This window comes from Rhagoletis zephyria, unplaced genomic scaffold, assembly GCF_001687245.7.
Source record: "Rhagoletis zephyria isolate East Lansing unplaced genomic scaffold, Rhagoletis_zephyria_1.1 Rzeph_scaffold_05494, whole genome shotgun sequence".
In the NCBI taxonomy this organism is placed as follows: Eukaryota; Metazoa; Arthropoda; class Insecta; order Diptera; family Tephritidae; genus Rhagoletis; species Rhagoletis zephyria.
This window is the reverse complement of record NW_016162577.1, coordinates 28,864-42,060: the sequence shown is the minus strand read 5'-3', so window position 1 is coordinate 42,060 and position 13,197 is coordinate 28,864. Positions and strand designations below refer to the sequence as shown.

General features: G+C 36.1%; 1 protein-coding gene across 1 annotated transcript in view; it reads right to left on the bottom strand.

The window, feature by feature from the left end:
• Window positions 1-576: 576 nt before the first annotated feature.
• Window positions 577-13,197, bottom strand: part of 5-HT2A (5-hydroxytryptamine receptor 2A) — a gene marked incomplete at its 5' end in the record, with an annotated part of 35,089 nt that continues 22,468 nt past the window's right edge. Inside the window, 2 exon segments of the mRNA XM_017627805.1 lie at window positions 577-877; window positions 1,068-1,415. Coding sequence (XP_017483294.1) covers window positions 577-877; window positions 1,068-1,415 — 649 coding nt within the window.

Sequence of the window (13,197 nt, the reverse complement as noted above, 5' to 3'; positions counted from 1 at the left end):
GCAACTGTATATTGAAAATACAAACGTCATTTGACTTATGGCATGTGAAATTGTGGTTGCCACACCCAACAAAGTGTATTTAGTGATCAATATTATTGATTATTTAAGGAAGATTTAACTTAAATCTACTGCCTTTTGAGATTTAATTTTATATGGTAAATCTCAAAATATTTAACGTTAAATCTCGCCAGAGGGCTAAATCTTCATTAAATCTCACAATGGAGACATAGTATAAGGTAAGTGTGCCACCACCTGTGAAAACTCGTGAGATTTGCTCATATTAAGCTTTAGTTCAATGGGTGGCCAAGCGAGCAATGTTCTCATAATTCGTTTATCTGCCACAATGTAATATTTGTAATTGGGATATTAAACCCAGTTGTAAGCAAAGGGAATTTTCCATATTTTCCCATATTCATTATACACCTACATACTTATCCCTGATTTCACACGCACACATGCGCATAGTGATTAATCTTCCAACAAAAGAGATTGTTAATTAAATTTTAAATACGATTACCCAACATATAATTAACAAGCCCACAGCACATCGTGCGCCCACTCGCCCCACTAATTCACTTACCGTTCGCAATTGCATTTGAGTAGACGAATGAAGGCCGCGCGAAATGTTCGATTGAAAATTGTATAAATGATGGGATTAATTGTTGATGAGACATAACCGAGCCAGAGGCAAGTATCCACCACATGTTCGGGCACTTGACATTCGGGGCAAGCGGCAAAAATGATATTCAATATGAAAAATGGCGACCAACAGAGAACAAAGGTGAAGAAGACGAGGCCGAGGACCTTAGTAGCTTTCTGCTCGGTCGCTACAGCATTAGCAGATAGACTATTGCGTTTGTTGCGATTGTTCAGGAAACTATAGGAAGAGAAAAAAAAAACAAACGAAAGCACAGGAAAAAGCAAAACAAAGTGAATTATGGTAATGCAAGAAAATTAGTGTCAACTGGTTGCCGTTCAACGTCGCAGATTGTACGTGGCACAGTTGACACTACTCGGAGTCGACTATATGTACATATGTATGTACATAAAGTATGTGTCTTACTCACCGTAAATTCAATGTTGGCGTTGTGACATTGTTCAGCGAGAATTTGAATGATTTCAGTTTGTGGCGACGCGTTTCGCGCATTATGGATTCCGGCGTTTGGGTGCTTTGCTCACAAGTGCTGCCGTGCTGTTGTTGTTGTTGTTGTTGTTGCTGTAGTGGCAACAATGCGCTACTACTGCTATTGTTGTTAGCCGTACCACCACTGATACTGCTAATGACATCCTTTCGTAGGCCACCGCCGCTTCCACTGCCAACAACCATGGCATTTCCAGCGGTACTGCCGTTCGTTGTGTAACCGAGTTGCGGTTGGGAGGCGCTTACACGCACCGATGCGCGGCGATTGGGATGACTGCAAAGAGATAGAGCAAATGGGATTTGAATGTTAATAACAAGGAAAGTGAACGAGAGTGGTTACATTAAGATCACTAAAGAGGGGAAATTTTTTGATTTTGTAGTAGTTTTGAAGAAAGGAATTTTGAATTTCTTTATGGTTATAGGCGGCAAGGAAATTTTGTCTAAAATTGGTAAATTTTCACAAAGATCAGTACGTCCCTTGATTTCATGGTTGTGGCCATAATAAACTTTAAACTCGGTTTATTTACAGACTCCTATAGGCTCCCAGATTACTGCAGTGTCTCCCAGGCTAAGATTTCGACATGGCGTCAAAGCTGGTGAGCAGGAACAAACTAGCTCCATATAAACTTGCCTTCGCTGTTGACAGTCAAGCGGCCATCAAATCCTTGGGGTCAGCAACGACTAACTAGATATAAGTCAAGCAATATGGAAGATCCCTACAAGCTCTACAGCAACATATAACTAATTTTGACTGGGTCCCAGGCCAAAGATCGTAAAATCTCCCGAGCGATTTCTGTCTTCAGAAGTTGAGAGAGTAACTGGGGCAGTAGGTGGAAAATTCTGCACACCTGCAGGGTATCGCGCTCGCTCTGGCCATGGCTCAAATGAAGAAAACGTAGTTCATTAAGGCTTTCAAAGCCGAACATTAGGCTTAGCCCCAAATATACTAATCGGACAGTGGACCCACATAAGGTTTTTTCAAAAGCTGCTGAGATGAGGAGGAGATAGAATCCGTCCAGAACTTCCGCAGCGAGTGCCCAGCATTCCGAGGAAAAGTTTTAAACATCTTGGGTACCACATCTTCGAGATGGTAGATACATATGTAAGGGAAAGTTTCATTTGAAGGGCTGTTAGGATTCGTCAGATAATCAAAATGGTTGAAAGATTATATATCTAGGCAGATGGATACCCCTTGGGTATCACAATGGGCATTTTCCGGGCCTCCGGGTGAACTCTTTACATAGCTGCCCTAACCCAACCTAAATCATTACATTCACAGGAAAGGGTCTCTTTGTTCAGGGATACACGGATGATATCATAAAATGGTGCTGTAAAAACGGGTTAAACTTAATATTTAAGTTAACTCTGGTGTTTTAATTTTTACAAAAGAAATCGCCTTTTGATTGCCCTTTTTTTCGTCTTCGATTCTAAAATATATAAAATCAAACCGGTAAACAAATTTCTATATTCGTTTCTTAAAATCTCACACTCCATTAAGGCAAAAAAGGCACATCCAATGCCCTTTGAAGCATTGTCCGCATAGATGGTTACCCTGGAAATCAGATGGTTGTTGGATGGTGGGCAAAACTCATGCGATTTGAATTTAGAATTTTAAACAGACGACCCTCTTAAAAATCTTTAAAAAATATTTCAAATGTTAGTCCGACTTATAAGGCAAGCGTGTGCCAAATTTCATATAGTCCAGCCGTTTCTGATAATTTTCAACCAGATAACCTGACCACCAGGCAAGTGTGAATAACCACAATACTTCACACCTACAGTACAAGATTTTTATTTTAACATCACGTTTTGATGACCTTCATAAAAATTTCCTTCGCATATTATATATCGTTACCTTATATATCGCATATCAGAAAACAATCGGGAGGAAAAAAGTGTTATACACCCAGTTGCTTTCAGGGATATATTGTGAACCTGTGCCTTCCGAGGTTTAACTTCACACATATATTTAAAGCATTTTTCTGTAACCGAACCCATTGCACAATGAACGACAAAGGATAGCCGTATACAACCCAGAAGATTCCTTTTCACTAGCACAGGCCGAGCTTATTCTGTCTTTCAGGCCTAGGCCATTAAGCAACGTCTGATCCAAACACCAAACCACCAAAATCCTGATATCTAATCCTTGAAAAGGCGGACAAAGATACAAAAAGTGCTTCTCCGTCTCGCTGAAGGTGCGAGTGCTATGAATGGCTGCGGAGCGATGAATACCTGGTCTGAGCCCTCTCTGATCAAATTGTCAGCTGCCACATTACCTGGTACTCCCGAGTGACCTGACACTCGGATAATATTGGAGTCGTGGGAGTTTAGTGACAGCTACTATATGTGAAAAAAGACAGAAGGACAAAGACGAAGCAGGGGAGAATCTAGGAACTCTTTAACCTTACAAGACACGGTGTAAGAATTCTAACAGCTTTTGTGACTGGCCACTGCAGGGTCATGAAACATTATCCAACCTCCTGGGTTGTTCAATCTGTCCATTGCAAGTTGTGTCACGATCCTATTTATATACATGAATGTAACTTAACTCCTTCGTTTGCCTCTGTTGCTGCTCATATGGCATTTGCCGGCGGTATAGTTACTAATTAAAACGCGGTTAATTAGATTTCCGCGTTACTCACGCGCTTCTCCACTAAACAAGATATGTATATATATTTACTGCTAACTCCTTCCTACATATTGCACTCAATCACATACATATATAAATATGGAGCTTGCACTAGTCCTTTTGTATATATTAGGGTGATCCACAAAAAATAAAACTTTAACTAAAGAATGTATGGCACCGAAAGGACCAATTTACTCAGAACAAAATTCTCCCATTTGAAAACATTTTTATTCCAATTATAAAAGTTGTCGGTGTGCACTGGAAAATTTGCATGTAAATAAATTGAAAACATTATTTTTTCATTAAAAATGCTATAAATATTGAACCGTTTGAGGTAAAAGACTTAATTCCCGTAATCGTCTTTCGGACAGCCAAACTTAAGCTAATTTTTTGGAGCATTTTAGAGAGAGGAGAGAAAAAGTTCTCATTAAATAGGTCATTTTAAGGCCATAAATGCGTTAGGTTAGTTTTTTTGGATCATCCTAGTATACATACATATGTATATGAACGTACATTTGTGTGTAGAAATATTTCAATCGCTGGCAGTAGTTGTGGTCACGTCGCGTCGCTGTCTGCTTAGCCGCCGCAACCTTAATAAACTAAATAAATTTACTAGTTAATCTACAAAGTGCAATTGAATTACTTTCTCCAAGCGCAAAATGTTTGTAAAACTGCTAACTGGATTCTGCAAAGATTAAAGTGATATTTGTAGCACAAGTGGTTTAGTTGGAAGCGCTGACGTTTGATGTTGTACATTGAGCTTACATGTAACTACAACACTTTCTCGCTTGCATACATAGATTTGTATGTATGTACATATGTGTTAGTGAGAAATGCAAAATGTAATTTATAAACAAAATAACTTAACCATCTGAAAGTAGAAAAAATAGTTGTCTGAATTAAGGTATCCTTTGGTCTTTTGACTGGTTTGTTTTGAGTTGAAAGTCACAGCGGATATGCTAATTCGTGTATACCTTTATGCACATTAAGGTGGTCCATAAACAGTAAAGTCGGAATTGTAATGCGGGGTGAGAGCATTCTACAACCCAAAATTAAGTTTACGTGTATCGGCGTTTTTTGTGTCATTTTAGCTTACCTACAGTGTAATGTACGAAATCATTCAGATCTTATGACGTAGTGTTAAAATTTAGGACAAACATCTCCGACCTCGATTAAGAAGTTTCACTTCAATATACTTTAGAAAGGTTCACTCATACGCGCCGCATATATGTACATTAGGGTGGTCCAAAAATGCATGTGAAAAAGTAAAGTCGGAATTGTAATGCTCTCACCCCTTAGGATTGTTCTATATCGAAAAACAGTATACCCCTATTCTTTATTTTGAAATCAAAAAATATTTAGAGGTCCCTCAAAGCGCTCAAAGTTTTTTATGAATTTTTATATGTGAAAAAACAATTTTTCATAGATACATATCTATATATCTATCATTACCATGAATTTTATCCAGATCTTTATCTTCATTATTTTCTTCGTGTACATAGTACATATTTACCCACACCTTTGCTATATATTAAGTATTTTAATTTACCCTCTTTGCCATTATCCCTTTCTTCTTCTACAAACTCTCTTTACCTTCTTCCTTGAATGAGTCGCAACTATTCATCTACAAACATACATAAATCTTATTCCTAAACTGTTGCTTCGCATGTTTCTCTAATTCAGTATCAATATTAAAGCATACATTTAGGGGGCATTTCCGCCCCAACCATGTACATGTATGGCATTTGTATTGGTCACTTTTGAATTGATTTTTTCGCTTTATGTTAAACTAATTTGAAATTTGAAAAATTTTCTGCACATCTGCATCAAAATACCTTTCTAATGATATATAATTTATTATAATTTAGAAGTATAGTTTAGCCGTAAAAGGGGTGTAAAGAAAACATGTTTGCCTATTTATATAATTGATGATTATTAAGCTTCGATCTTCATTTAGTATCACTAGCTAACCGACGGCGTATGCGTAGCGCACAGATTAACCTAACCTTCACCTTAGTTTAAAAAAGTAATATAAGATGACAAATTTTCATTCTACGTCCATAGTTGTTGAGACGAAAAGGTTATGAAAACACAATAAAAGTGAGGTCTTTGATATCCATTCAAGCGGGTGAACCATTTTATAAAAATGATTTTAACATTGTGACTACAGACCTTAAACACCCTTGAAGCGATCAACTCTCAGTTGCTCCGGGTGGCATTGTAAAAGCGAAACAAAAAGCTCGTACAAAAATAAAAAGGAAAGCAACCAACTCAGTTGCAGCACTTTCGAGGAAAAGCTAAAATTGCAAAATAACAAATCGCACAATAAAAAAAACAACAACGAACTAGAACTACATATAAGTGCTTTCGCGGTTGGTTAACAGCCAGCCACAAAGGCGAAAGTTTTCCCACAAATAAAATGAAAGTGAAAGGAACAACGAGCAACAACACCATAATTGCGTAAGAGGGCAAGAAGTGTAGCAAGCAAAGCGTAAATCTCGAAGAAGACGCATAGAGCACCAGACTAAGCAGCGTGATAGAGTGAAGAGCAAGAAGCGGTAAAGTTAAAATAACACCGCACACTAGATTTTGAATTGTTTACAAAAATTTATTTGAGTTTACTTACAGGCCATGGGCCATGAGAAAGGAAGTGCCAAGGCGGGCGTACAAATGGAAAAAAAAACTAATTTATGAGACCGACTTGGTTGGTTGGTTGGACGGTTGGTTGGTCGGTCCAAAAGGCTTGAAAAGGCCAGAAGTACACGCGTGCGAAAGTTAGTTTTTGCTGTTGTAGCGCTGCTTCAAAGTTGAAGGCAGAGTTAAATTTGAAGTGCACTGATGTTGCACCAACACTGGCTGTTGGAGAGTGGGAAGCGGGGAGTCAGTGGTCAGTCTTAAGTTATAAGCACCATGGCAAAGTAGTCGCAACAGCGGCGGCGACATCAACTCAACACATTCATAAATATACACGTTTATTTGATAAGGCAATGAGAAGCAGTTTTTTCTGCAGCCAAGCCTGAAAGCACTTAAAAGAGCAGCACTGCAGCAGTTCTTTGTTAGTGCGCGCGCACTCAAAACGTTGAGGTGGTGAGTTGTTGGGGAGGTCACAAACAACACTGAAATAGTAGTTATTAATGTGAAAATTCACGTTTCTCATTACGGCTTTATACTAACTCAGCGTGGAATTGTGTGCTAGCGAGTGTGACTTTGTTTTAGTCTCCAAAGATTAATTTAATGGCGCACTAGTCAGCAGTCAGCATAGAATCGTTGAGTTTTATTAAGTTGTGAAGGTGATACGTTAAATTAGTGTGTGTGAAGGGTGCGAGGGAAGAGAAAATTTGTTTTTCTTATACATAAAATTTCTGGTTTGTAAGTTTTGATAAATATCGTCACCTTAATTTGCAAATCAAAATTTTAAAGTGTCAAAAAGCTCTACCTGCTTTTGATACTCTTCATAATGTTTTTAGCTTCTCCTGTAATATAAAAAATTTCTTGGTTGGCGCCTTTGTGAGTAAGGGTAACGATATGTAACTTAAATGACACCTTTTCAAAAAATTCTAATTGCAGATAGTTATTTTGAATTTCATAGTACGTAGTATGTAATCCTAGGTTCCCTTGACTGATCGATAAGAACTTTTCTTTTTGTTTTAGTTTTTGCTTTTGTTTTTCTTCTTGTTCTTGTTCTTCTTTTTCTTTTAATACATTTTAAAAAATTATTTTAATATTATTATTAATTTGCAAAATTATTTGGAAACCTTTAATCAGAAGAGCGTGAACCTAAATTCAAATGCCATTTAAATGTTTTGTTTATGTATAACACCGTGCGACAAAAAGAAAAATATTTCAAAACAGACAAAAGAATCGATATACCAACGAAACTATGAGCCAAATATAGTAGAGTTGCGTTTTTAGTTTTTCACTCTCACGTCAACATTCTTTTTCAAAGGACTTTGAAATTTTAAAGATATGATTAATTCAAAAAATTATTTAAATAACACAGAGTAATGTAGAGTAAAAATATGGGTATCAAGCGAGAGAGAAAATTCTTAAATTTTTAAAAATTTTTATCTTTTCAAGTTAATAAAGTTTGCGGGACGAAATTCGATGACAAGGTCGTTCATATATTAGTTCTCAAACAATAATTAAAAAAAATAATATTGCAAATTTTCAAGGATATTCAAGGACAAAATTTGTAAGGACATTTTCCATACCCATTCGTCCCTACGCACCAAAAAGTTGATTGTGTTATAATTATGCAGAATTTTTTCTTTTATATGATACCCATATTCCACGGAAGTTTTTAAATCAGTTTTTTAAGTAATATTTTTTAAATTTCAAAGTCCTTTAAAAAATCCTGACGTCAGAGAAAAAACTACGTATGCAGTTTTACTACAATTTACAAATAGTTTCGCGAATATATTAATTTATTTTCGTGTGTAAAATTTACTGTCACAAAGTGTAATCAGCATGTCCGAAAAGTTTAAATTTTGCTTGGAATTGTTTATTTGTCTTATTCCTGGGTTCCATGCTTGATTTTATCGATCATGCTTATTTTGCTTATTTCAAAAAATTGGTCAAGAAATAAATTCCGATCATTTCGTGTGTGTGAAAAGTAGTGTCCAAGGAGTTTTCATTTATGATATAATGGAACGAGCACATATTTCTGTTGAAAACAAGGGTACTTTGTACTCTTCACAAACAAACTTTACCAAACCATAGTAGAAAGCGTAACAAATTTCTTAAGAATTTCGTACTGCTTAAGAAAATTTGGCTCAATAATTTTTTCTTGGCCATTTCTTTGGCGTTTTTTTATTCGTCAAATTGTTTACAAAAAATAACGTAAAAACAGATTTGGTTTTTATTAACTCGTAACTTCAATTGCAATTTTAAACCAGTGGTTTGTCTCTACGGCAAGGCATTGGTGTTATTGAAAAAAACAAAAACAATTTATCTCAAATGAAGAATAACGAATTAAAAAAAAAAAACTACCAGCGCAGATCTCTACTATTTGAGAATATCACGCAACACTTGATTGTCCATTGTAATGTTTCAATCCTCGAAATAAACTGAATAAAAAACATTAAATCTTACACTAAATTTTTTTTGTTTTGGTCCAAGGAATACGTGTGCCAAATATTTGTACGCATTTTTGGATCAGCATTTCTCTTTCAGTGTTTGGCGAGAGCTACCCTCAAAAATTTTGCCAATTTAAGATTTTCGCCATTGAGTGACGGAGTTCGAAGTTTTAAATTTTTTTATCGCTAGTTGAACTAAGCGAGTTCAGTTTGGAAGGGATTAACCCCTAGACCATTCATTTTTTGCCCAACTTGCTAACTTAATAACCGTTGAGATGAGCTTTTCTACGACCAAAATTATTAAGCCATCTGCAAACGTAGCAGCTGTATTAGCTTTAGATAGAATCCAACCTTGAGCCGTAAATCGTGCGGCTGTTTTCTTTTCTTCTGGGATTCTCAAGGAGTCATTGGTGCTCTTGTAGATTGATCAGTGGATCCAGTTCAACAGAAACTATGGAGGAGTGTGATCTGTGGTCTCGGAAGTCGCATTATTATCTCGAGGAGAAACGAAAATATACTGCGCTATGACCCGTTTTTTTCCAGGTAACTGAAGCTTTTGAAAATGATTGAAAAAGTATAATTTTTCTAGCATCTTTTGTAGAAGAACCCTAACGTAACAAAGTCCTGTAAATTTAAAGAGAACCACTCCGTTCCGCTAGTTATTGCTTTACTAGGCTGAAGTTGATAAGTCTGCAGCAAAGCGCTAAACCTACCTCCGGTATTGCTACCTTTTTTTTTTTTTGCAATTACAGTGATTATTCTGGCAAATGAGAACAAACCGCTTGTACGCGGTCATAATCGAGTGCATACACTAGTGGAGTGATTTCTACACTTGGTGAACGCACGCTTGTATGTATCTGCATATGTATGCATGCTCATTCACATACTACCCCACTCGTATGCGCCTAAGTGTACATATTCGTACTTATTTGTCCTTGCAGTACTTGGGGCTCAGCTAAGTGTGTCAGTCCATTTGCACACAAAATCATGCGTTCTATTTAAAATGTTTGCACGACAATGAGTTATCAGCGTCCAAAATGACTTGCTGGAAATGCCTGTTGAGCTGTAAAGTAATTAATATCCAAGTAAGATCCGGAGATTCGTTGAGTGGTGACGCCCAAGGAATTGTGGTAGAAAAACGATTCGTTCTCACAACAAAGCTACTTAAGCGACTAATGTTTCCCAATCAACGAAAGCTAATCGATGGTCAAAGAGAACTGAGATCCAAGGTATTCAACCCTAAAGTTGGCAAAAGCTCGGCAGGTGAATAGCAGATGTTAAGATGATTGCACCTCATAATCATCCATAGGACAGCTGCATTGGGAGTTTGAGGTGATGGGGTGAGTTTTAAAATGTGAATTTCGATTGGAGAATGGCCGTTAAGAAGGTAATTTGTGGGTTTAACAGCTTATTTGCTCCTCAATCAGCTAATATCGTGTTGGAAGAACTTAGTCACCTTGCAGATCAAACTTTTCGCCCATTTATCCAGCAGCATACTGCGTATACTCACTTTCATACCTACTTTTTTAGTTAGCTCATCTGCCTTTTAGTTACCTGCGATATCGCTGTGACATGGAAGCCAAATAAGGTTGAAAGCTAAGTGATCTGATGCGATCGAGAGTGAACTCAGGCATCCTCCGATTTTCAACAAATTATAAAATAGCCCTGACTTCCGCAAGTAATATATACTAACCTCTTTAAGAAGTTAATTTGCGGTTGATGGAGAAATCCTAGTGGAGCACACCTCCTCCTAGTAGTCTATTCAACTTCAATCCATATGTGAGGTCGGAGTGAGTTCAAAGCTTGTTAGAATTCCAGAGGGCCAATAGCTAAAAGTGTTCTTAGCCAAGCTGCGGCGCTTACGAATACGAAGATGATTATGAAAAGAAATGCGAAAACGAAGATGAATAAGAATTCCGTAAGAATACGGAAATGAGCACGAAGACTAATACGATGGAAAAAACCGACAATAAGACGAATGCAAAGCGAAGACAGATTCCAAACCCGGATACAAAGCCATACTTAATGAGAATACGAAGGAAAAAACTATGGCGTCTACTAAGATGAAGACGAATACGTATACTACGAAGAAAGCGAAGACAAATACGAAGACGAACAAATCGGAGTGGAAGAAAAACTACAAATACGAATACGATGCCTATAACGGAGACGCAAATGAAGGCCAATACGAAGGAAAATGCGAAAAGGAATATATAGGCGTATAAGAGCACAAATATAAAGAAGAGTAGTAAGACAAATACAAAACCAAAATGACTACGAATTCGATGACGAATAGGAAGACAATTACGAATGCAAAGTGAAATGCAAAGACGAAGGCAAATACGTAGACAAATACGAAAACCTAGACTCAGGCCAATGTTAGGATTAATACAAATCTCTGCAGCATGAAACGTACTAGATATTAATCGAAAAAAGTTTCACTGCCTTAGTTTGATTCAGGTGAACATGTTTCTATTAGTTTATCAAATAGAAACTCTAAAAGAGGAGATATATATATATATTCCACTCAACTACTTTCCATTACATTGAATATGAAAATAATATTCTTTTAAATGTTTTCATTACTTACAACGAAAAACTAATTTTTATCTTGACTGTTTCATTCTAAAAATTGTTCATTAATACTCGTATTATAACTTTTTTCACAACGTTTTTTCTGTGTGTTTTATTAAAGTAGGTTATAAAAAAAAATAAATAAAATCCGAAATAAAGTTGACATTATTTTCTTAAAAAAAATTTTTTCCACATAATTTTTTTCGTAAACAATCTTATAAAATTATTTTTTTCCTAAAAGGATTTTTTCCTAACTAAAAGTAGGTTTCCTAAAATTTATATTGAAAAAAAAAATTCTCCAAAGAATCTTTGTGTCAAATTCTATTATTGTGACGCGCGTAATAAACATTTATTTCAAAAAAATGTTACACGTGGTAGCTCAAAACTTTACGTATACTTTGAATGAAAATTTGTTCCTAAAATAATCTTTTCCTAATTTATATTGCTTTTAAATTACATTTTATCAATTAGAATGTAAAAAAATATTTTTTAATTCGATAAAAAAATAATTGTTACGTTGACAAAAATAGCAACGTGTGTCACACTCTAAAAATAAAATATATATATTTATTTATATATATTTACTAAAAGCTCACATAATTTTCTTATGGTTAAAGGGTTAAAAAGGATGTCTACATTCATCACGTCCAGTCCATATCTATGTAGGTATGTTAAATAAAAGATAACGGATTCAAAAACTATTGGATGCAACTTCTTCCCTGCAGGGAATTCTTCATAAATGTGTCTGTGTAAACATATTTGGCCAAAGTTGGTTGGGTGTGTGTAAGAGTGCGTGCTTGCGCGAAAATTGCAGCAAGCTTTCCATGGCGATTGTAATAAACAATGGCGATGGCATGCAACAGTATGCAGTTACATATGTGTGAAGGCGCGTCGGTGGATGCATGCGGGGCTATGTGCGCGAGTACTATGTATTTATGTAGGGGTTTTTATGTACACAACTACAATTGCAGCAATGAAAGCTATTTTATGGCTGTATTTGTTGGTAGAAGCACTTATTTTTTTTTTGTGGCTGGCTATTGTTGCGTTGTTGCACAAGTACACGGAGTGCAGATGTTTTGCACTTTGTTTGTTCAGTGCTGTTATTTGCCTCCACTTACTTTAGCAGCGATTGTCGGATTGTTGGCTTGTAGGCTAGCCTACATCTATTATTTTGGTGGTGCAAATAAAGAACTTCGTTGCCCAACGTTTCACTGAACTTTTCAGAATCATCAGAAAACTATCTTTGTTGGCCTTGATGGCCCTGATGATGCTGAAAATTTTAGCGAAACATTGGGCAATGAAGGTGAAATAAGTGTTTAAAATTTTTTTTTTCAAATTTCTTGAAAAAAAGCTTACGAGTCCGTGTCGCATTCTAAAAATATTTTCCCTATTAGTCTCTATGGTCCTGAAGGGGTTAAAGAGTAGTTGAAATTTAAAAACCACCTGAGAAAATGGCCCTAAAAGTGTTAGTTTACCAGAAGTAAGCTTTAAGAAATATATAATACCCATTTAAAATACAATATATTTTATTACATCGCCATCCTTTCTAAAAATTGAAGCCATACATATTTATATTGCAATAAAAAACCACTATGTGAGTACATCTATTATCATATACATTCTCTCTATTACGCCTTTATGATTATTTAAATATGCAATAAAATTTCAAGCAATGGCATGCCATAAAAATATTTACTTTCCAACAACCACGCATATTCATCTGCACATATGTATATATCCATGCCACTATCATAGCCGTCAGACAACAAACATTGTAA